This window comes from Neoarius graeffei, chromosome 4 (assembly GCF_027579695.1).
Source record: "Neoarius graeffei isolate fNeoGra1 chromosome 4, fNeoGra1.pri, whole genome shotgun sequence".
In the NCBI taxonomy this organism is placed as follows: domain Eukaryota; kingdom Metazoa; phylum Chordata; class Actinopteri; order Siluriformes; family Ariidae; genus Neoarius; species Neoarius graeffei.
Window position 1 is genome coordinate 14,698,573 of NC_083572.1, and position 25,225 is coordinate 14,723,797.

Consider the following 25,225-nt stretch of genomic DNA (forward strand, 5'->3'; position numbering starts at 1 on the left):
GCTGACCTGTATTTGTATTTCTAATAATTAATTTGTTAATGATCAAACATGGTCACCATCAGCCAATCAGATCTGAAAATGTATTTCACAGGGTTACCACTGAGCTACCATGATAAAACTTAATGCATGTTTGTCTATTGTTCTGTTTAACTTGGCAAGAACTGGTGCTTGGACCCCACAGATTACCATTTGTGGTTATATTTTTTTAAATTGTGTTCCTACACAGATTTGCCATGTTTTACTGATCACTTGAATTAGTTTAATCCAAACTTTAGTACTCAAAAACAAGTCACTCTATAAATAATATCAAAGTTGGAAAGTTCAGGAATAAAAGAAGCACTTTGGCTCCAATAAATAACCAGAATATTACGATATACATATACAATACCAGTCAAAATTTTGGACACCCCTACTCATTCATAGGTTTTTCTGTATTTTGACTAGTTTGTACATTGTCAAACAACACTGAAGACATCGAAAATATGAAATAACATGTGAAACATGTGTCGCGCCACGGGATTTTTCTACCAGATGCTCTGTTTACGGAATGCGTACAAACGGTGTTGAAAAGCACACGATATTTTGCACCGTTTTCGCTGGCTGATCCAGTAACCATCAACGAATAATCCTCAATAGCGCCCCTACAGGATACACGCAAAACATTACGTGCTTTTCAACACCATTTCTATGCATTCTGTAAACAGCATTTGCTCCAAAAATCCTGTGGCACGACACATATATGGAATTATGTGGCAAAAAAAAAAAAAAAAAAAAAAAGTGTTAAACAAAATACGTTTCATATTTTCGATTCTTCAAAGTAGCCAGTGTTTACCTTGATGATACTTTACACAATATTGGCATTATCTTAACCAGCTTCATGAGGTAGTCACCTGGAATGCTTTTCAATTAACAGGTGCCTCGTCAAAAGTTAATTAGTACAATTTCTTGCCTAATTGTGTTTGAGATCAAATAGTAAATAATAATAATAAAAAAAAAAAAACACACAGTAAATATCCCAATTCTACAACTGTAGTAATCCATATGACGTCAAGAACCACTCAGCTAAGTAAAGAGAAACGACATCCATCATTACTTTAAGACATGAAGTGACTTTTAATGAATAAAAATAAAGAAAAAACATTGAATTAGAAGGCGTGTCGAAACTTTTGACTGGTAAATCTGTACTAAAGGGTCCGTAGAACTGATTTTAAGCTCAGGGGGCGATATTTTGGGGTCATGTTCCCATGAAAATATTAAAGACAAGCTAAAATACAAGAAGCAGAAGCATATGCAATAGTACTTATCTGGTTCCATTGAATTTTATTGGCTCTTTCACCAAATGCCAAAGGCTGTATGTGTGTATTTTTTTCTTTTTTTTAATGACAGCAGAATCTTTAGGAGTCTATTGGAGCATTGTCAGGCCAACGAGCCCAGAGCTTCTCAACTGAGTAACATTGAAATATTAAAATAGATATGTAGAAAGGCACATGTTTTGTCGAAATACAATCTTGGCATGCATTGGCTTAAAAATAATATTAATAAAACAGGAGCAATTAATAATAAAATACAACAACATGGTGGTAAACTGTCAAAAGCTTTGACCTTATAAAGCGCCTGTTCCTCTGAGAGCAGGACTCACAGTATAAACATTCCTCCTCCTCCTCCTCTTGGAAAATAAATGACAAAAAAAAAAAATCCCTACACCACCATTGGCACAGGACACAGGCTCTGTAATACATCACTTACACTCATAAATACTCGCTCGCTGAGAATCAGCAATAATGTCAATGACTGTTTGGTCCGACATACAGTAGCAGTGTGCTTGAGTACAGTGTTGATCTAAGCTTATCCTGAGAGAAAGAATGAAAGGAGAGAGAGACAGACAGACAGAGAGAAAGAGAGCGCCCCAGTCCTCAACAGCATAGCACCAGCAGCCATGCAGGAAAGGAGCTTCAGGTGTTTTGGCACATTTGCAGCTCTGTTGTGTCTAACAATGCAAGCACTGTCCTGATTTTGCCGAGTGGCAGGTATCACTGGTTAAAGAAGGTGGAGTGTAATTTACAACGGATTAGCATACTTGATCATGTGACATCACTACTTCTTTTCTTCAGCTTGACATAACCTAGCTTACCAGTCTTAAATACACAATATGTACAACACAAATTGTGGACTGTGCAGCTTCCTGTAATGGTTCTGGCCCCTTCTGTAAATTACAGCAGACAGCAACTGCGAAAACTGCTTCCACTCCACATTCCAGCACAGGTGGTCTTCAACTAAAATTTGCTAAGGTCCAATTATATAATATTCCTTTCTTACAAAGCACCTAAGTGGTTTTGTTAAAATAGTGCAACGGTCTATGAACAGATAATACATGTCCGCTTTGAATTTTTATCGCAGGGAGAATAAACACGTACTTCTCTGTCCAGTCATCTTTAAACATTTTGTTTCGTAAACCATGTCATCGCCATCACTAATCAGTCAGAGAGGGTAAACAAAAAGAAAGCTCTCGGATAGTCTCCCGTTTTGAGATTATATCCCTCACCCTCTAGCTCATCTCTGGTTTGATGAGCTGCCTTCAGCTAAATGATTCACACATAAATGCTTGTGATTGGATAAACCGCAAAAGATCCAGTTCATGTGCTCGCTGGACTATTTTTTTCTGCTGAAATAGTTTGCCTTTTCACTTGACGACCCCTGATCTCCTCCAGGTATTAATAGTACACAACATTTTTGCTTAATTTTCCAGTGTAAACACGCTGCTTTCACTTAAAGTATAAAGAATACACAATTTTTAACTTAGAAAAATTAACTTTGCTAATACCTAACATGCTTGCAAACCTGATTACTGGCTTTAATTATGCAACATTTTATGCCCTCTGATAGCAAATGATGTTAAAGGAGCAGTTTGTGATTTAGAGCCCTCTGCTGTCTGTGAAGAAAACTGCAATGAGAGATAACATTAGATGATGAGCTTTTCTAATTTACTCAATTTGAACTAAAACCCCTATGCTTTTTTTTTTTATGGAAATATTTGAGCAGTGGTGTTGATGCTGGGGCAGCGCCGATTTCTGGACCAGAAAAAAAAAAAACCCAAAAAACAAAACTTAAAACATTAAAGAAGCTAACTACTGCAATAACACACATCACAGTTTGTCCAAGTTATTTTAAAAACTATATTTTTATGCATCTAGCAGCAAACGGCACCTTTAATATTAAGTCAACAAGCAACTGACTAGTGAAACTATTAAATGACCATTAAATATTCCATGCCAAGTCAAGATGAAAACATGAAAAGAAATTCTGTCAGATGATCAAGTTAGCAACTAGGTGATAAAAATGGAAATGTTAATCCAAGATTCCCTTTTGCTTGGCAGAATCAGGACATGCCTTTTTTTTTTTTTTTTGGTGATGATTGGCCGTGCCCTCCGGTGTCCAACACTGTCAAAGTATAAACTACAAGCTACAGTGGATACACATGGCTAAAGCGAGGAATAAGATAAACTGGCAAACTTGTACTGGCTTAGTTTGTGTTAAGCTACAAAGTAAAAAAAAAAAATACGAGAACAGTGCACAAGAAAGAACGAGATCTAATTAAATATATGGAACAAAAGCACCCTGCATTTCATCTCCATCCTGCTGTACTTCAAGTATGTCTTTCAGAAAACATGTTACTTGAACCCCACGTCATCATACGGGCATGAACAGGTCATAAACACAGCAGTACATATGCTGTCTTAAGCTAATACTACAGTGATGTAATAGTGCCATGTAAGATAAAAATCATACGCATACAAGAAAATAGTCAATAATAGTTTGGTGTGATGCAGCCCAACACAAAATAAAGTTACAGTTACCACCCTGAAGTTGATTATTTTCCAATAACAGCACATCCTGAACTGGTTTTTCCTCCCACTTACACCACAATAATTTGCCAAAATTTCCACTTTTTTAAAAATGGCCATATTTATTTATTTATAGATACATATCTTATGGAATGTCCATGAAACACAAGATAGCTCCTGTTATCACCGCAGCTATAAAACACTTGTTTCCTGTCCAGCCTCTCCCCCCAAAAAAAAAATTTATACAAAAAAAAAAAAAGCAGCTTGCCGTGTTACCGCGAAACCACAGTCTTTTGTCCTGAGCACTCTCCTATAATTCTTAAAAGTTCTGACACCAAAAATGTGAAATTTTTTCTGTAAAGGAAATCTTAAACTAAGATTATGTGGCCATCCACCATACAGCTCTGTGTGATTGACTCGTGACTATAGAAACGATAAAGTATTCGATTGAGCACATGAAATATAAACTTCTGATTTGCCCCAAATACTCAAAATATGCGCTAACTCGAGAGCATGTGCCGTGCGATCATGCCATCAAACAAACTGGCAGTTATAATCATGATTACTGATAACGGTCACATGACACTGTTACATAATTTGGATATAATTCTGACTGTGTTTATGACCTGATCGGTCTCGTGACGCTGAGTTCAAGTAATGTGTTACCGTTCTTGAGTCCTGGAACAAGTGAAATCAGACCTGGTGTAATCAGAGGTCTAGAATTTCCTCAAGTTGGTGTGCTGTTTAACTGAGGGTTGGACTGCAGCTAGGCCTGTTCATCTTTGTGCGCAGGTTAATTTGGAGAACAGTAGTTTAGCCACCCGGGGGGAGAGGAGGGGTGAGAAAGACCACACACAAAACACGCACATGTGCAGTGCATTATGGCCGCGCAGAAAGAGAAGAGCGTTCTTCCAGTTTGTTCTGGGGAAAGAGATGGGCAGTGCTGCCACCTGGTGGTTTCAGGGAATAGTGGTGGGAATGGCAGGCTCATCTGGACAGCTTGCTGATGACACGAATGAGAGCAGCGTTCTCGTCTTTCAGCCTCTGGTTATCGACACGAAGATCAACAAGAACCTGTGGAGAAAAGGAGGTGGGAGTAGGCATGGGGGGGGGGGGGGGGGGAATTCATTGATTTTAATAAAAAGCCTTTCGGATAAGATCAACAATCAAATTAGCACGCATCATCACCTTAAGCTCATCTTCAAGCTCTGCTGCTTTCCTCTCGAGTGCTTTCTTCTCCTATGATACAGAGAAACACACATATAACCCCAATACACAATTACCATTAACTACAGATTAGCCTTAAAAAACCCCCTCTCTTTCACTGGCTTTACTTGGATTCAGTCTAGCATTTCCGTAATGGCCATATAATCGGATTTATACCAAAGCACCATTGAGTGCTCGATTCGGACTGATTAGGAGGTGTTACAGCCCTGACAGTAGTTCAAGCAAATTACAGGTTTATATTAATTCTAATATGCTCGGGTTTCTATAGTAACTACTTACATAGGCACCTGTATGGTGGATGCTTCACATATACAGATTTTTTAAAAATTATATACATTTCTATCCACATTCCCGTGCTCTGATTGGCTACTCTACCACGAGGCTAGCAGCTCATATACCATGAGCCGTGAGTAGAGAAAAACAAAACGGCGGCGCGTGTTGCTGAACCAACTGAGGACGAAATCAAAACCTCTCCTTGAAAACAAAACCCCAAAAATTGTCAAGTATTTAAAAGAAACAGAAATAGCTGAAAAGAATATAGTCCCTCCTCCCAATCGGTGGCAGTAATGCACCTTTAAGTTGGTTTGCCAACCACCAAAAAAACCCTAAAGAAGAAAAAGAAGACCCCTGTAAAAAACAACAACAACAAAAAATGGAATAAAAGTATTTGATGGTAAGACGCATCTTTTTTTTTTAATTTTTCAAGAATTATAGCATGTTTTCACAAATTGCTCCTGTCAATTCGCCAGTTTGTTTACATTCTAAGCAGAAACGATTTGGTCGGATGTTTTGTATAAAAGTTTTTATTTATACGAAATATCGAATTTGCAAAAAACAACAATAAAAATGCTCCGTTTCTCAGAATCCAGTGACTGTGGATAGAATAAAACAGTTCTTCCACTCAATCTCGACATACATGGCTTGCAGCCAACTCTGCGCTACGTGCCTTGTCGGCTATCAGCTCATGTACGACTCGATTTCGTGGAATAACTTAACTTACGTTTATAAAATCGTTGATATGGGGTATAAGTTTTTGGAAGGACTTTGTGCTTTAGAACAAAGATGAAGGTGTTCCTAATTTTCTGAGGCTAAAAAGTCTTCTGGACAAAGGTGTGTTTCCTCCCCCCCTTCAATCTGAGAAAAACTCAACATAAATGTTACTGGAATGTTATCAGTGTTGAGGTGGTGACGGGCCACATTTTGCCACCCTGTCATCATTAGTTTCCTATAACAGTACATACTAGTGCATCTCAAAAAATTAGAATATTGTGAAAAAGTTCAATATTTTCCATCAGTTATTTAAGAAAGTGAAAATGTTATATATTATAGACTCATTACACATAAACTAAAATGTTTCAAGCATTTTTCTATTTTAATCAGTATGGCATACAGTACAAAAACATAAAAAAAACCCCATCTCAAAATATTAGAATATTTCATTTCGAGTTTGAGTAAAACAGTATGAACACAGTGTATCTCTCGGTCTAGTTCAGTACACACAACCACAATCATGTGGAAGACTGCTGACTTGACTGTTGTCCAGAAGATGATCACTGATGCCCTCCACAAGGAGGGTAAGCCACAAAAGGTCATTGCTGAAAAGGGTGGCTGGAAAAGGTGCACAAGCAACAGGGATGGCCGCAGTCTTGAGAAGATTGTCAAGGAAAGTTGATTCAAGAACTTGGGAGAGCTTCACAAGGAGTGGACTGAGGCTGGTGTCAGTGTATCAAGACCCATCATGAACAGACATCTTCAAGAAAGGGGATACAACTTTTGCATTCCTTATATCAAGCTACTCCTGAGCCAGAGACAATGTCAGAAGTGTCTTATCTGGGCTAAGGAGAGAAAGAAATGGACTGTTGCTCAGTGGTCCAAAGTCCTCTTTTCAGATGAAAGTACATTTTGCATTTAATTTGGAAATCACGGTCCTAGAGTCTGGAGGAAGAGTGGAGAGGCACAGAATCCAAGGTGTTTGAAGCCCAGTGTGAAGTTTCCACAGTCTGTGATGATTTGGGGTGCCATGTCATCTGCTGGTGTTGGTCCACTGTATTTTATCAAGTCCAAAGTCAACACAGCCATCTACCAGGAGATTTTACAGCACTTCATGCTTCCGTCTGCTGACGAGCTTTTTGGAGACGCTGATTTCCTTTTCCAGCAGGACTTAGCACCTACCCACAGTGCCAAAACTACTACCAAATGGTTTGCTGACCATGATATTACTGTGTTTGATTGGCCAGCCAACTTGCCTGACCTGAACCCCATAGAGAATCTATGGGGTATTGTCAAGAGGAAGATGAGAAACACCCGACCCAAAAATACAGATACGCTGAAGGCCGCTATCAAAGCAACCTGGGCTTCAATAACACCTCAGCAGTGCCACAGACTGATCACCTCCATGCCACACCGCATTGATACAGTAATTCATGGTAAAGGAGCCCCAACCAAGTATTGAGTGTATAAATGAATATACTTTTCAGAAGTTGGACATTTCTGTATTGTAAATCCTTTTTTTGATTGATCTTAGGGAATATTCTAATAATTTGAGATACTGGATTTCTGATTTTCATGAGCTATAAGCCATAATCATCAAAATTAAAACAAAAAAGGCTTTAAATATTTCACTTTACATGTAATGAATATAGAATATATGAAAGTTTACCTTTTTGAATTAAATTATGAAAAAAAGGAACTTTTTCATGGTATTCTAATTTTTTGAGATGCACTAATAGTGTTTTATTCCTTCCTAAGCCTCAGTCACGTCTATGCCTCCACCACTAGGTGGCGGGCTCTCCATTTGTATGCCTGTCATTCTTGTTAGTGTGATATTTCAAGAATGAATGGTCGATATTTCCAGGATTTATGTACAATTACATTATAACCAGGAAATTAACTTGAATTTTGAAGTTTATCCAAACAAGGCCAAGGACACAGCAAGGTGTCTGAAATAGTCTTTTTTCCCCTGTTTAAAGTGTATTTTAAGGATATGAGGTATAGAAATTAAGAACGAAAAGGACATCAGAAGTTCTACTTGTTCTTCGAGGATTCTGATTCGATTTTTGAATGCCTGTATTTACCATATTTTCCAGACTCAGAGTAAAATCAGTTCAGAGTGTAACTCTGTTCACATACGTAGACAGCTATATTTTCAAACATGTCGCACACATAACAGGGTTGTTTTAAAAAAAAAAAAGTTTGTGCAAATCAAGGACGTTCTGGCTGCGTTGTGAAAAAAAAATCTATATAAACTGCTTCATCATACACATTAGTAACGTTACATTTTTAGAATGATTGTACTGCCTCTAAAATGACCTCCGAGATCTCGACGGTGAAGTCAGTGCTATATTTCCTGTGTTGATGCAGAACCCTTTGAGAGGTCTTGATCTTACTTCCTTTGAGAAGTCACTATGTGCCCCAAGTTGTGTCTCTTTGATCGTTAGCCCATGTACTGCCACTGCAGTGATGAGCGTTTTGTACTTTTCACATCGATGGGATTTATTTATTCACCCCTTCAAAGTTAGAGGCAAGATAATGGTAATGTTACCATCTTAACTACACTAACAAATAGGTATATTACAATTAGTCTCATGCAAAGTATAGAACGCATTGCTCAACACATCACAAATAAGCAGCGCGGAGCTTAGAGGTACTTTTATCAGAGAAAAAGGAAGTCAGTGAGTGTGATAAAAGGGAAAAGAAACAGAATCGTATTGAAATTGTACTGAAGCCAAAAACAGACTTACGAATTTCTCTAGTTCCAGTAGAGCAGGGCGGTCACAACCATTTTCCTGGCTCTGAGTGCAGAAACACACAAACACATGTTACAGCGACGGTCAAAGAGTATATTGTTGTGCCTTATTGCACGTTTAGATGAACATAGTTATTTATATAAGTAGCTCTGTTCGGTGAATAACTGGGTGATAAAAATGGTTCTTTAATTGTTTTATAGGAAATCATGCCAGTTTGAACACGTATATACACACTACTACAACACCCAGTGTTCTGTAATCGCTCAAACATGTTATTTAATTGGCAAAAACAGTTTATTAGTACAAATGATTCAACTAGGCTCAGGTGAAAGGCTGAAACATTACTGGAATGCAAAATTTTCATGGTGCGGTGAAACCTCAAGATAGTTTGAACTGACTTAAATTTAAAAGGTGCATTAAAAAGTTCTACTCCGTGTTTGATATAGAAAGGGAAAGACTAGAAACTGGAACTGAAAACATTGGACTGTTTAATGGTTGACTGTATAAAACTACATTAGTCAATATTTAACAATTATTCACTGAAGGCGAGGTGAATAATGACTGAGACGAAGTCCAGGTTATTTTTCACAGATATTCACTGAGCCTGAGGCAGATAATCGCGTCGGTATTTCTAAAAAAATAAATAAATAAATAAATAAATAAAAATATTTTTAAAAATAATTTATTTCAAACTTCAAAAATGGCATGCAAATGTAATGAGCGCAGACTTGTACATCACTTATCTACGGCGAGTCACGTACTTTGTTTTGAAATAAATAAAATAAAAATCACAATTCCACCTTACTTTTGAATAGTTTTAGGCCAAACTTCGTAGCATCTTTAGTGCTTTTATGAACGGCATTTCCTTTCCTAATTTCTAATTCTTCCTCATTTAGGGTGACAAAAAGATTTTGCTGCCATTTTACCGAGTTGCTCCAGGTGACTAATTGAATTTCTCAACCAATCAGCACACGTGATTTTCTATAAATCACCTGCATATTTATACTAATATCAGCTATTGATTTATTCCCCTTAAAGTGCCATTCCACCATTGGATGTATTCTTTGGCATAAAATACAATATATTTTGACAACATATATAAACGGTATCACTAGATAGAGAAATCTTTTAGCTTCAAAATGATATATCAAACAATTTTTTGACAACAAGTATATTAATTTTGCGACCAAAGTCACCTACCCTTTTAATTTCCGCGCGTGATGTCATCGGCAGGTTCCCCTTCTTGTGTACCACGTGACGTGTGACGTGGCACATATTATCAGCAATGGCGGATAGAACGCGATAAAAATAATACCAATAAATCTAGCTAATACCAATAAATCTAGCTAACTGAAAGATTAACTCAATTTTTCGCAATTTTTTTGGCCCCCGTATACGAGGAGAAATGACTCTCTCACTTTGGGGGTTTCCTGGTCTAAAAATAGACCGACACGTGGTACACAAGAAGGGGAACCTGCCGATGACATCACGTTTCACTACCGCGCGGAAATTAAAAGGGTAGGTGACTTTGGTCGCAAAATTAATATACTTGTCGTTGTCAAAAAATTATGTTTGATATATCATTTTGAAGCTAAAAGATTTCTCTGTCTAGTCATGTTGTCATAAAATATATTGTATTTTATGCCAAAGAATACATCCAATGGTGGAATGGCACTTTAAGATGTTAGAGGAAATATAAAGCAGCTAATGCAATGAGTGCACGGTAAAAGGTTTTATAATTTCAAAAACAGTTTGGAAGATAAGACTAGAATCTTAAAAAAAGAACAAACAAAGGCCACCTCTGTGAATAACTTGTGTTTGAATGCTTACTTTGCCGACAGTGTACTATCATCTTGCATGGCTGCACACACACACACACACACACACACACACACACACCTGTCTGAGTCGCTCGAGCTCCACTTTACATTCACTGAGTTGTAGCTGTGTCTCCTGGAGCTTCTCCCTCAGAATGCCATTCTCCTTCAGCACCTCCACATACAGCTGCACAGACAGAGATGAGGAAAAAAAGCAAGACGTACGATATTTCATTTATTTCAATATCTTAGAAAACATTTAAAATAGACTTTAAATAAAGGAAAATTAAATCGTACCTTTCTGAAATCCAGTGATGACAACGATTTTGCATCTCCTTGCTGGGTGTCACTACAGCAAACCAACACAACAGTTAGTTAAAAAAAAAAAAAGGCACATAAACTAACATGACTATGAGACTGAGGAATAGGAAGAGACAGAAACCTTGAGGTGCTGTCTGCACACATCGATTCGTTGGCATCCAAGTCCTCTGTCTGAAAACAAAACAAACAAAATCAGCAGTCATTTACACAGCATACTACTCAAAACGCTTTTTTTAACGTCATATATCAGACTTGTAATCACACTTGAGCGAGAGATGCTACAATAACATTCACATTTACTCCATGGGCATATTAATTCCATTGCATACAGGTAAGCAAGTGAAGATCATGAGTTCTTCACCTGCTTACCTCTATTGTGTATACAACATACAACCGTTTCCCAAAAAAAAAATGGGGACGCTGTGTAAAATGTAAATAAAAACAGGCCGTGAAGATTTGCAAATCATGTAAAACCTATATATTTCATTGAAAATGGTACAACAATCAAATGTTGAAACTGAGAAATTTTATTTAAAATTTTTTTTTAATAATAAATAATATTTTTTATATATATATATATATATATATATATATATATATATATATATATATATATATATATATATATATATAAATAAAAATTATGGCATGCCGTTCAGGAAATTAATCTTTGAATATATGGAATGAATCCCCGAATATATGGAATGAATCCCCGAATATATGGAATGAATCCCCGAATATATGGAATGAATCCCCGAATATATGGAATGAATCCCCGAATATATTGAATGAATCCCCGAATATATGGAATGAATCCCCGAATATATTGAATGAATCCCTGAATATATGGAATGAATCCCCGAATATATGGAATGAAACTCTGAATATATGGAATGAATCCCCGAATATATGGAATGAATCCCCGAATATATGGAATGAATCCCCGAATATATGGAATGAATCCCCGAATATATGGAATGAAACTCTGAATATATGGAATGAAACTTGGCTGACGTCATGAAGGCACTGCCGCCGTCCTGCAGCAAAAATGAGTCAGTCGGCTCGGGATTTGGTTGCGGCTATTTTAAACAATAAAGACATTGTTAACACTCTGGCGAATGCTTGTGGTTTTATTAGTGTTTACTTCTTTTATGTGCAACGAAGCTACGGTGACAAGGTCATTTCCCTCGTGGATCATATTTGTATAACGGTATTTTCTGTATATAAAACTAATTTGTAAATTTTGTTTGTCGAGTTTTACAGCGTTTCTCAATATACTCTAATACTCTGCTCTGAGTCAGAGTTTTTCTTGGGACCTGTTGTCTGTCTGCCGAGCTGTGGGAGCGGGGGCAGAATACAAAGTTTCATTCCATATATTCAAGGTTTCATCCCATATATTCAAAGTTTCATTCAATATATTCAGGGATTCATTCAATATATTCAGAGTTTCATTCCATATATTCAGAGTTTCATTCAGTATATTCGGGGATTCATTCCATATATTCAAAGATTAATTTCCTGAACGGCATGCCTAAATAAATAAATAAATAAATAAATATTCAATTTGAATTTAGTGCCAGCAACAAGTTTCAAAAAAGTTGGGACGGGGCAACAAAAGACTGGAAAAAGTGTGTAACATTTAAAACTAGAAAAGCACTCGGAGAGCGCAGGCCTCCACCAAGAATCCTTTAAAAAAAATCCGGGATCCAGAAGGTGATCCGGATCACCGCCAACATTTAATGGATTGTTACTTGTGCCCAGTCACGCCTCTGGAAAAAATTTCAGAGCAATCCGTTCATTACTTTTCCTGTAATGTTGCTAACAGACCAACCAACAAACAAAACAATGTTACCGAAAACATAACCTCTTTGGCGGAGTTAATAATAATAACTAGAATGCATTTCCGGGCGGCACGGTGGTGTAGTGGTTAGCGCTGTCGCCTCACAGCAAGAAGGTCCGGGTTCGAGCCCCGTGGCCGGCGAGGGCCTTTCTGTGTGGAGTTTGCATGTTCTCCCCGTGTCTGCGTGGGTTTCCTCCGGGTGCTCCGGTTTCCCCCACAGTCCAAAGACATGCAGGTTAGGTTAACTGGTGACTCTAAATTGACCGTAGGTGTGAATGTGAGTGTGAATGGTTGTCTGTGTCTATGTGTCAGCCCTGTGATGACCTGGCGACTTGTCCAGGGTGTACCCCGCCTTTCGCCCGTAGTCAGCTGGGATAGGCTCCAGCTTGCCTGCGACCCTGTAGAACAGGATAAAGCGGCTAGAGATAATGAGATGAGAGAATGCATTTCCAGAGAAAATGCGAAAGTGTACTTGCTCAGGTGCGCTGCCGTGGCGACCCAGCAAGAGAGGCGACCACACGCCCACATGACAAGTTGTGTGTCAACATGCGAAAGTTTGGCCAAGACACAAGGCGGATTCTCATACGGAGATGACAGGCTGGCAAGGTTCTTTACAGGGACATCCCAGAGCATCACTAACATGAAAATGTAAATGTAATTCTAAATCCGTAAAGAGATGTGACCCAAAACATGTTTTTGCTCATTGTGGCGCCCCGTAGTGGCCAAATGACACCAAATTTGATGAGGGTACATGAACTGGTGCCGAAAGTCATCTCGACAAATATGGTCTTGATACGTCAAAGTGTTTCTGAGATATGAGCCAAAATACATTTTTGCTAATTGTGACGCCCCCTAGTGGCCAAATGACACCATATTTGATGAGGGTAGTTTGGATGGTGTCCAAAGTCATGCCACTAAATATGGTCTTGATATGTCAAAGTGTTTCCGTGATGTGAGCTCACTTCCTGTTTGGTGGCTTCGCCATCGATTTTGATTGGCTGCCACGGGCGAACGCTTCGACGTATGACAGCAAAACTAATATCATTCATTAGGCATGGACTGCAGATCATGTGTGCCAAGTTTCGTGATGATCGGACAAAACATGTGGCCAGGGTCACTCTACCTTCACTTTGGACAAAATTCAAAATGGCAGAAAATCTAATTAGGCGGAGAATGACGTCATAGGGCGCGTTGGAATCGTCTAGCTCTAAGGATTCCAACGGCACCAGACTTATAAAAATTGGACATACGGATCAAAAAAGTTACGTGCATGAACGTATAAAAGACTGTGATCAGTTGGTGGTGCTAGAGTGAGAGACGTACCAACATGAAACTTGATGAAATCAATCAGGGTCCACTCCTCTATCAGTGTACCACGTTTCATGACTTTACACCTTACGGTTTGGCCTACAGAAGGAAAAATCTGTTTTTTGCGTCGCGCGCCCATTCATTTCAATGGGGAAAAAATTAATCCTTTAAAAAAATCCGGGATCCAGAAGGTGATCCGGATCACCGCCAAAATTTAATGGATTGTTACTTGTGCCCAGTCACACCTCTGGAAAAAATTTCAGAGCAATCCGTTCATTACTTTTTCCGTAATGTTGCTAACAAACAAACAAACCAACGCTACTGAAAACATAACCTCCTTGGCGGAGGTAAAAAAACAAACAAAAACAAATGAACTTGTTTAACTGGCAACAGGTCAGTAACATGATTGGGTATAAAAAGAGCATCCCAGAGAGGCGGAGTCTCTCAGAAGTAAAGAAGGGGAGGGGTTCACTGCTCTGTGAAGGACTGCATGAGCAAATAGGACAATTTAATAACGTTCCTCAATGTAAAATTGCAAAGGAGTTTGGGCATCACGTCATCTATGGTACATAATATCGTTAAAAAATAACTCTGAGACTTCAGAGAAATTGCTCTACAAAAGAGATGAGGCAGAAAGCCATGGGATGCCCATGATCTTCAGGCCCTCAGGTGACACTGCATTAAAAACAGACATGATTCTGTCGTGGAAATCACTGTACGGGCTCAGGAACACTTCAGAAAACCATCGTCTGTGAAAACAGTTCATTACTGCATCTGCAAATGCAAGTTAAAATCAGATATAAACAATATCCAGAAACACCGTCGCTTTCTCTGCGCCCGAGCTCTTTTACGATGGACTGAAGCGAAGTGGGAAACTGTCCTGTGGTCCAACGAATCAAGATTTGTGGGCGGCACGGTGGTGTAGTGGTCATCACTGTCGAATTCACAGCAAGAAGGTCCCGGGTTTGAACCTCGCGGCCGACATGGGCCTTTCTGTGTGGAGTTTGCATGTTCTCCCCGTGTCTGCATGGGTTTCCCCCCCCACAGTTCAAAGACGTGCAGATTCGGTACAATGGGGCCATTGTAATTGGTGCAAGCTGTAGTGGTTTCCCAGCCATAATGTACGTACATATATACTGTAGATCTTGCTATGGCAAAGCTAATAAATCAAATCATTTGAAATTATTTTTAGAAATCATGGACACCACATCCGCCAGGCTAAAGAGGAGAGGGACCATCTGGCTTATCATCAGTGCACAGTTCAAAAGCCAGCACCTGTGATGGTATGAGGGTGCATTAGTGCACACGGCATGGGTAGCTTGTATATCTGGGAAGGCATCATTAATGTTGAATGACGTATACAAATTTTGGAGCAACATGCTGCCATCCAGATGACGTCTTTCAGGGAAGGCCTTCCCCTCATCTCTCTCTCATTATCTGTAGCCGCTTTATCCTGTTCTACAGGGTCGCAGGCAAGCTGGAGCCTATCCCAGCTGACTATGGGCGAAAGGCGGGGTACACCCTGGACAAGTCGCCAGGTCATCACAGGGCTGACACAGACAACCATTCACATTCACACCTACGGTCAATTTAGAGAGTCACCAGTTAACCTAACCTGCATGTCTTTGGACTGTGGGGGAAACCGGCACACCCGGAGGAAACCCACGCGGACACGGGGAGAACATACAAACTCCGCACAGAAAGGCCCTCGCCGGCCATGGGGCTCGAACCCGGACCTTCTTGCTGTGAGGCGACAGCGCTAACCACTACACCACCGTGCCGCCCGGGAAGGCCTTCCTTATTTCAAAAAGACAATACGAAACTGCATTCTGCACATAAGGTATTACCACTGCATGGCTCCATAGTAAGAGTCCGGGTGCTAAACTGGCCTGCCTGCAGTGCAGACCTGTCTCCCATTTAAAACATTATGAAGCGCAAACTATGACAAAGGAGACCCCGAATTGTTGAGCAACTGAAACTGTGTACATCAGGCAACAATGAGAGAACGTTTCACTTTCAAAATTACAGCAATTGGTCTCTTCAGCTCCCAAATATTTATTAAAAAAAAAAAAAAAAAAAAAAAAAAGTGTTGATAAAAGTAGAGATGATACAACACAGTGGTAAACATTTCCCTGTCCCAACCTTTTGTAAGCATCAAATTTAAAATGAGCATATATTTTTCAAAAAAACAAACAAACGAATTCTCAGTTTCAACATTTGATATGATGTCTGTGCTATTTTCAATGAAATATCGGGTTCCCATGATTTTATAAATCACATTCTATTTTTATTTATATGTTTTTCACAGCATCCCAACTTGGCTGGAATTGGGGTTGTCACTTGGTAACCTGCTAAAACCAGATTTTGATCATTTAATTAATGCAGAGGTAAACTAAATGGGAAAACGTGGAAAAAGTGTACAATCAAGAATTAAAACTTCTATTAGTAGCTTATATGTACTTGAATAACCGATCCCAATTATATAAAAGGTGCAAATGACTAGTGAGACACAGAGATAATAGTAATATGTAAACAACAACGATAGTAACTGAAGATATCATATCATCCAAGTAGCGGTCTAGTGCTGATGAGCTGCAATATTTTATTTTCGTAGCACAGAACATACTGTATGGCAGATGCTCCATGCAATTCAAGTGTAATAAATGGCTTAAAACTCATGTTATTATGTAATAAAACGTATAATCATTGACATGGTGACGCTTTCTTTCAAAAGATATACGTTTGGAAGGAGTCTCCAGTATTAGTGCTTTGTAACAGTAAGCGCTAAAGCTGTTCCTTTATGTTTTTTCGGACACAAGAAATCCAGGTGATTGGATGCTGTGCAACATTAAATGTAGCTATAAATGGGCCACTCTTTGATAAATATGATTTGTGCTCCCCACACACACACACACAACATAAAATAGCATAATAGGCAGTTAACAAAAACAAATCTGGTAATTGCCATTTTGATGATGATCAATTTATTCATGTACATGATTTTAAATATGGTGACCAGTCCAGACTTTTCTAGAAGTAACAGGAGGAAAACTTCTATTTATTTATTTATTTATTTTTGGCGCCACCTCTTCGGACATAGCTGTTCAAGCTATTTTTCTAGCTTTGCTGTATCACAGGTGTCAACTCCCCATGTAGATCATGCAGTGTGAATGGCGGTCACATGAGTCTTTCCTGACCATAAACATCATTTCCATTAAACTATGTGCAGTCAAATCTCTGCAGAATATCAGTGAGCATATCAGTGACGTGTGTACTTTTTACTCACCTCTCCTGTAAGTGCGGCGATGCCAGTGGATCGTCTCTCTCTCCTTGCTCTACGGCGATCTCTCGCACCCATTTTGGAGTCTCCCTCTGAGCTGGAGGCCTTCACAGGCTCGGTGTCTGCAGAGGAGTACTCACAAATTAATTAGGTTTGTAATTACCATTGCATTTCATTTAAGGCTTAATCCAGTCAGACTTGAACTTTTTTTTTCCCCCACGTCCAACGTTTACTGCTTTACTGCTCCTACTTATTCAGGTGACATTGGGCATACCTAACAACCTGTGTTTTCTTTCCCTCCCCCCCCACCCCAAATCTGTCCCTCTGAGTTACATGGAGTCAACAGGAAATCTTTTGGTGGAGAGGGTGGAGACCTCGACTGGCTATCGTAGCCTGCAGGGAATCGGCTGTCAGACTTTCTGTCGCATGTCCCAGACCCGGTGAAATGTAACTGAATTGTCTTGGCCAGCCCTAAGGGTCCCATCTGCATCTCATCATTGCTGAGGAGTGTGCTCCCATCACCCAATCAAGCATCCAGCCAGAGCAGGTCATGATATATTTTTTACCATATTAACATGCCATTGTTGTGTGTTATGCCTGATGTAAAGACTCTCGTCTCTGCGAGTCTTCCACACAGATTTAATACTTGTCATTTTTAGGGCATACCTAACAACATGTGTTTTCTTTCTCTCTCTCTTCCCCCCCCCAATCTGTCCCTCTGAGTTACATGTTGGTCCTGGGATTGAGATGCTGGCCTCTTCTGCCCCTCGTACCTGCTTGATCCATCCTGGTGCCCTGTGTCTGGTCGGAGTTTTATCGCACCGCTCCTGTGGAGGACGGCCCCATGAGGACAGTTGAGGGTTATACCTGGAGGACGCTCTGGACTCTTGCAGTAATGCTTTTATGGCTGAGGACTACAGTTGTCTTGCTAACTTTAGGACTGCAGGTGTCATGAACAGTTTTGCACTCAAGTTTCCATCAATGAAGAGTTATAACATCAACGAAACTGTCCTCATGTTAAAACTGTTAATATTATAGTCAGGCTGTCTATTGTTGCCCAAATGAGGATGGGTTCCCTTTTGAGTCTGGTTCCTCTCGAGGTTTCTTCCTCATGTCGTCTGAGGGAGTTTTTCCTTGCCACCGTCGCCACAGGCTTGCTCATTGGGGATAGATTAGGGATAAAATTAGCTCATGTTTTAAGTCGTTCAAATTCTGTCGCAAAGCAGCTTTACAATGTTTATTGTTAAAAGCGCTATACAAATAAACTTGACTTTAGGTTGAAGCTGAAATCGCTTTCTTTCTATGGCTGAAACGATGCCTATATGCATTTATTTTATGAGGGTCTGCCATTTTGTACCAGTGTCCAAAAACATGGAAACTATCTAGTGCGCTCTTTCAATCCCAGTACTCCGAGAGAGGTGATATTCCCTAGCTGCCAGAGAATACCCATAATTCCCAAACCCTTCATGCAGGAATTAAAAAGGTCAGGCTCAAAAATTGAAGCTGCATTCAGAAATTAAATGCAAAGCAGTTTATTGGCCACTTCAGACATGAAGAGAATTTAAATAAGGACGCAAGTCTCTCTGAGAAATCGACCTGTGAAATTATGCCAGGCTAGCGGGGTTGAGATAATATTAAATTGAAGATAAGCACTGCCTGAAGATTGGGGGGGGGGACTCTAGCAAGCTGCCAGTTTCGGGTTGCACCAAAGAGCAGCTATTCTATTGAAACATGAAGCCACAGTGTGCATGGCTGTAGGCGTCTGCACAGGCGTGAGAATATACAGCTGGAATCGAGTGACTCTGCTTCTGTGCTATGCACAAAAAAAAAAAAAAAAAAAAAAAAAAGGCATGAGCATACCGACACATTCTCTTGCTGCACCATTACTATTCATGTGTTTGCAGGAGTACATCCCAGTTCCTGCAAACACATGCAACATTGTTATGCAAGTTGAAAACTGCCCAGATGCACAAGCTCTCGATACTATACAATAAAGACGCTGCATTTCGTGGACTTATTTTTTTTTTTTTGGTCTGTAGAGCTCATTAAGTCTGAATAAGAGTCATAGGCCATTTAAAAACAACATTAAGTGCAGATACATGCTGAGAGTCTCCAGGACTGGAGCACTTGTGAACAGAATCACTTACCTCTCTCTGCTGGCGTTACCGTGACAACAGGACTGACAGTCTGAAGACTGGGCTGAGGTTCAGATGTCCTATTAACAGTTCGCTCTGCCTCTTTAAGGTCTGTCAGGGTCACTCCCTGCCAATAAAAATACAATATTTACACAAATGGCAATATATACACTATAGAATAATTATTTAAAAAAAAAAAAGCAACAGTGCTTGGGGGGGGGGGATCACGATTGCAAAGTTTGTGGAAAAAGTTTGAATACAAAGGCAAACTAAATTTGATGAGTAACTTCACAACAGACTATAGAATCAATAGTTCATTTTCTAAGACAAAAATTCAATATAAGCCTAGGTCACAACCGGACGTACGATTTTTTGGCCGTGTGATTTTTGGCGTTTCCCAAATCGCTGCGTTTTTTTGGTTCATGGAGAAAGACGCATGTTGGCCGCAAGTTTGTCTTGCAACCTGAAAAAAACGTAAGCGCCCGTAGAGTTTGTTTGACATGACAAAGAACCTCTGCGGCCAGTCTACGGCTCGAAAATCAGCACGTCACACGCGCGCCCTCCGTGCGTTTCTTGCACGTAGACCGGCTGTAGGAGCACGTACAGCCGGTTGTGACCAAGGCAATACAGTGCATGTTTGCGGTTTTATATGAAACATTTCATTAAAACGTTTTAAACTATTTTTGAGAATTCTCTGAAATGTCTGTTGAGGTAATGAATGGAAAAGAAACTTCTGGAACCAAGGCCATTTTCAAAGTGTGCGATTTTATGATTTAACACAGTGGACTAAAGTGCACAAGATATGGACACTTTCTTTCAAAATATTCAATCTGATGCATCATCACTCACAGCCATAATAGTTTGAGTAAATTTAAAACGATGAATAACATCAGAATATTTACATGCACATACTATATAACTTGCAGTGTTCAGTTTTCAAATATGTCATGGTTACACTCATGAGCGAAGGAAAAGAAAAAAACAGCAGCAAGCCATTGCAAACAGAAAACACTGATAATAGATGCCCTTTACCTACTTTACTAGGATAATACCTGAGTGGAGCGTCGTGACTGGCGCATGAGACGTGAACGAGCTTTTCTTTGAGACTCTGACTCCTCATCTCGGACTGGAGCCTGGTATCTGGTGGTTGATGAGAGTAGAAAGACATTCAGCAGATGCATCAACACAGATAGATAGTGGTATCAGGTATCTTATGGGCACACATCATACTAGTGCTACAGTGGTGCTTGAAAGTTTGCGAACCCTTTAGAATTTTCTATATATTTCTGCATAAATATGAACTAAAACAACAGATTTTCACACAAGTCCGAAAAGTAGATAAAGAGAATCCAGTTAAACAAATGAGACAAAAATATTACACTTGGTCATTTATTTATTGATGAAAATTATCCAGTATTACATATCTGTGAGTGGCAAAAGTATGTGGACCTCTAGGATTAGCAGTTAATTTGAAGGTGAAATTAGAGTCAGGTGTTTTCAATCAATGGGATGACAATCAGGTGTGAGTGGGCACCCTGTTTTATTTAAAGAACAGGGATCTATCAAAGTCTGATCTTCACAACACATGTTTGTGGAAGTGTATCATGGCACGAACAAAGAAGATTTCTGAGGACCTCAGAAAAAGCGTTGTTGATGCTCATCAGGCTGGAAAAGGTTACAAAACCATCTCTAAAGAGTTTGGACTCCACCAATCCACAGTCAGACAGATTGTGTACAAATGAAGGAAATTCAAGACCATCGTTACCGTCCCCAAGAGTGATCGACCAACAAAGATCACTCCAAGAGCAAGGCGTGTAATAGTCCGTGAGGTCACAAAGGACCCCAGGGTAACTTCTAAGCAACTGAAGGCCTCTCTCACACTGGCTAATGTTCATGAGTCCACCATCAGGAGCACACTGAACAGTGTGCATGGCAGGGTTGCGAGGAGAAAGCCACTGCTCTCCAAAAAGAACACTGCTGCTCATCTGCAGTTTGCTAAAGATCATGTGGACAAGCCAAAAGGATATTCGAAAAATATTTTGTGGACGGATGAGACCAAAATAGAATTTTTTGGTTTAAACGAGAAGCATTATGTCTGGAGAAAGGAAAATTACTGCATTCCAGCATAAGAACCTTATCCCATCTGTGAAACATGGTGGTGATAGTATCATGGTTTGGGCCTGTTTTGCTGCATCTGGGCCAGGACGGCTTACCATCATTGACGGAACAATGAATTCTGAATTATACCAGTGAATTCTAAAGGAAAATGTCAGGACATCTGTCCATGAACTGAATCTCAAGAGAAGGTGGGTCATGCAGCAAGACGACGACCTTAAGCACACAAGTTGTTCTACCAAAGAATGGTTAAAGAAGAATAAAGTCAATGTTTTGGAATGGCCAAGTCAAAGTCCTGACCTTAATCCAATCGAGATGTTGTGGAAGGACCTGAAGCGAGCAGTTCATGTGAGGAAACCCACCAACATCCCAGAGTTGAAGCTGTTCTGTACGGAGGAATGGGCTAAAATTCCTCCAAGCCGGTGTGCAGGACTGATCAACAGTTACCGGAAACGTTTAGTTGCAGTTATTGCTGCACAAGGGGGTCACACCAGATACTGAAAGCAAAGGTTCAGGTACTTTTGCCACTCACAGATATGTAATATTGAATCTCATCTCATTATCTCTGGCCGCTTTATCCTGTTCTACAGGGTCGCAGGCAAGCTGGAGCCTATCCCAGCTGACTACGGGCGAAAGGCGGGGTACACCCTGGACAAGTCGCCAGGTCATCACAGGGCTGACACAGACAACCATTCACACTCACATTCACACCTACGGTCAATTTAGAGTCACCAGTTAACCTAACCTGCATGTCTTTGGACTGTGGGGGAAACCCACGCGGACACGGGGAGAACATGCAAACTCCGCACAGAAAGGCCCTCGCCGGCCACGGGGCTCGAACCCGGACCTTCTTGCTATGAGGCGACAGCGCTAACCACTACACCACCGTGCCGCCCTAATATTGAATTGGTTTCCTCAATAAATAAATGACCTAGTATAATATTTTTGTCTCATTTGTTTAACCGGGTTCTCTTTATCTACTTTTAGGTCATATTTATGCAGAAATATAGAAAACTCCAAAGGGTTCACAAACTTTCAAGCATCACTGTACGTCATTGTGCTAATGAACAAATAATGTAAAATCACAGCGGTCTGGACGCATTTCATGATTAAGGATAGCAATTAAATTAGTTGTAAAATAATATACAGAAATAATAATGTGGTAGTTCATAGCATGGTCAGTGTACATAAAAGCCCATTATTGCCAAGCAGCTGGTGTGTAGGAGGTGCTCTTACTTCTTGCCGTCGGTAGAGGGACCGCTGGGGCTCTCTGGGGCAGAGTCGCCTCTCTGCAGAGTGGGAGGAACACGAGCAGTACGGCTCTCTCGCTCCTGCTCTCTCTCCTCCGCTTCCTTCTCTTCAGGGGTCTGGGTGGAAAAAAAAATAAATTAAAAAAATCGTACACAAATATCAGTGTGTCAGTTATTGCACATACACCATAAATTACCAGGAAACTTCTGTATGACAAAAACCACACAACATAGAGCACGTATGGTAGTGAATGAAACACCTGACCTTGTCAGCAGGGCTGACCGTGGAGGTAGTGATGCTTTCTGTATCCGGACTTGACACTGTGGAAGTCTCTACACCAGAAATAGAAAAAAAAGGAAAAAAATGCTCCATTTCAGAGAACTAAAGCCACACTGAACGCTCTACATTCTTACCTTGCCTTCACACTGTTAGACGACAAATTGCACTGCACTAGTCTCAGGCTCTCATAATATGACATACAGATTACACTTACCTGCTCATTAGATTGGTTTGTGGTTCAGCGATAGTGGTATCATTTTACATTTGGGTACATTAAGGGCGTATTCACACCTACGTTGTTTGGTCCGGACCAAATGACCAAACGAACCAAATTTCCCTTGGTCCGGACCTTTTGGGTTGGTCTGAATACAAACCTCCGAACTCTGGTCCGGACCAAACAAGCGGACCGAGACCGAGCTGCAAAGTCGGACTCAGTCCGGACCAAAGGAGCCCTGGTGCGGATCTTTTGGAGGTGTGAAAGCAGACCGGACCTAATCCGACAGTTTTGCTTTTTTGTACCTCGGGAGCTTCCGTCGTTTGTCGAGCATTATGGGAAACAGAGTCTTGACACTCCACCGCAAAGTGCAAACACTGTTTCGGTTGTCAAGGGAACCTTACAACAGTCGTTCAGTCATTCAGACCAGTGGCAGGCTAGACTACAGAGTACAAAAAATGAGTAGGGGGCAAACGTGGGCCGAGGAAGAAACGCGTACCCTTGTGGATATATGGGCAGATGTCTACATATCTGAGCTTTTGGAGAGAACGCACAAAAATGCCGACGTGTTTGCTGTATTCAGTGAGAAAAAGAAGAAGGGGTTCACGCGCTCCCCAGAACAATGTCGGCTAAAAGTGAAGAAACTCCGTCAGACCTACATTAAAATCAGGGACATTCTTTCAAAAAGTGGCGGTACTAGCGACGCAAAAAAGAAATTCATCTATTGCGTGAAGAGCCAGAACTGTCACAACATGATGTGCACTCATCAGCGCTATCCTCCGTAGCCGCCTTGCCCTTTGTCGTCGTCGTTGATAAATTACTTGTACAACGGCATAGTAATCGCACAATTGTGAAAACAGTAAAAACATATAGCTTTGATGACATTAAAAAGAATAACAGCACGGAAAGCCTCCATGACTGCTTTTGAACTTAACGCTTTGTGCGCGTGTCGTCTCTGACCAATAGCTGAACGACCTCAGGGCGCGTGGCTTTGTTGGCACATTTTGGTCCGCTTACTAAAATGTACAGTGTGAAAGTGAACCGCACCAAAATGAAAAAATAAAAAAAACCATTTGGTTTGGACCAAAGCAAGTGAACTATCGAACTATCCTGGTCTGAATACACCCTAAGGTGTGTAATTGGTATGACTGAGATTTCTATGAGGATATTTTATTTAGTTTTTTTTTTAAGAAGGAGTCCCCAGTGTCTACACTTCGCTTCAGTTAGAGGTAAAGCTGGAATGTTAAGTTTTGACACTTTCTTTTGACGACTCGTCACACCTTATTGTGTCTTATTCCTTACTAATTTAGTTACTACACTTGAACAAGGCATACAGAAGTAACTTTAACAAAAGAAACTAATACTTCGACACTTTTGCTAAATAATGAATGGAGCATGACGTTCATGAGACAGTTTAATTGAGGCTGATGCTTGGAACAATCATGTTGAAGTGAGCTTTACCGGGACTGCTCTCTCTCTCCTCGTTTAGCTCCAGGCCTCCAGAGATTCCTCGCTCCTTTGACTGATCCTGCACGCTCATCTTTTCTCGGCTGCTCATCCTACACACCGAGCTCCTGACAGAGACGGCGACAGAGGGAGAGAAATACTCATGAATAAAAAGAATATACTGCGATGCGAAGAGACACAAACCGCTAATATAGTGTGAGGCTGCTTTTCCAACCTGCGTTTTTTGGCAGCGTTGCCGTTTGCGGACGCTTGTGCGTTCTGTTTATCCTTAATGGCCTGTTCGGTTCGCCACTGCAAAGTAAAATGCACAAACCATATGTAAGTAAAATAGCGATAAGGAGCCAAAAGGAGTCACTTCCGGCACAGATTTATTTGAATGTGAA

At 40.2% G+C, this 25,225-nt stretch overlaps 1 protein-coding gene across 1 annotated transcript in view; it reads right to left on the minus strand.

Moving 5' to 3' along the window:
- Positions 1–1,089: 1,089 nt before the first annotated feature.
- Positions 1,090–25,225, minus strand: part of ppp1r12c (protein phosphatase 1, regulatory subunit 12C) — a 76,022-nt gene continuing 51,886 nt past the window's right edge. The window contains exons 8-20 of the mRNA XM_060918927.1: positions 25,057–25,133; positions 24,837–24,949; positions 23,147–23,214; positions 22,868–22,998; positions 20,569–20,656; positions 19,529–19,643; positions 17,388–17,503; positions 11,075–11,124; positions 10,930–10,981; positions 10,715–10,819; positions 8,810–8,860; positions 5,031–5,081; positions 1,090–4,916 (exon numbers count right to left, since the gene is read on the minus strand). Of these exons, the coding sequence (XP_060774910.1) occupies positions 4,830–4,916; positions 5,031–5,081; positions 8,810–8,860; positions 10,715–10,819; positions 10,930–10,981; positions 11,075–11,124; positions 17,388–17,503; positions 19,529–19,643; positions 20,569–20,656; positions 22,868–22,998; positions 23,147–23,214; positions 24,837–24,949; positions 25,057–25,133 (1,104 nt within the window). The 3' untranslated portion in view covers positions 1,090–4,829. The remainder of the gene's footprint in view (positions 4,917–5,030; positions 5,082–8,809; positions 8,861–10,714; positions 10,820–10,929; positions 10,982–11,074; positions 11,125–17,387; positions 17,504–19,528; positions 19,644–20,568; positions 20,657–22,867; positions 22,999–23,146; positions 23,215–24,836; positions 24,950–25,056; positions 25,134–25,225) is intronic.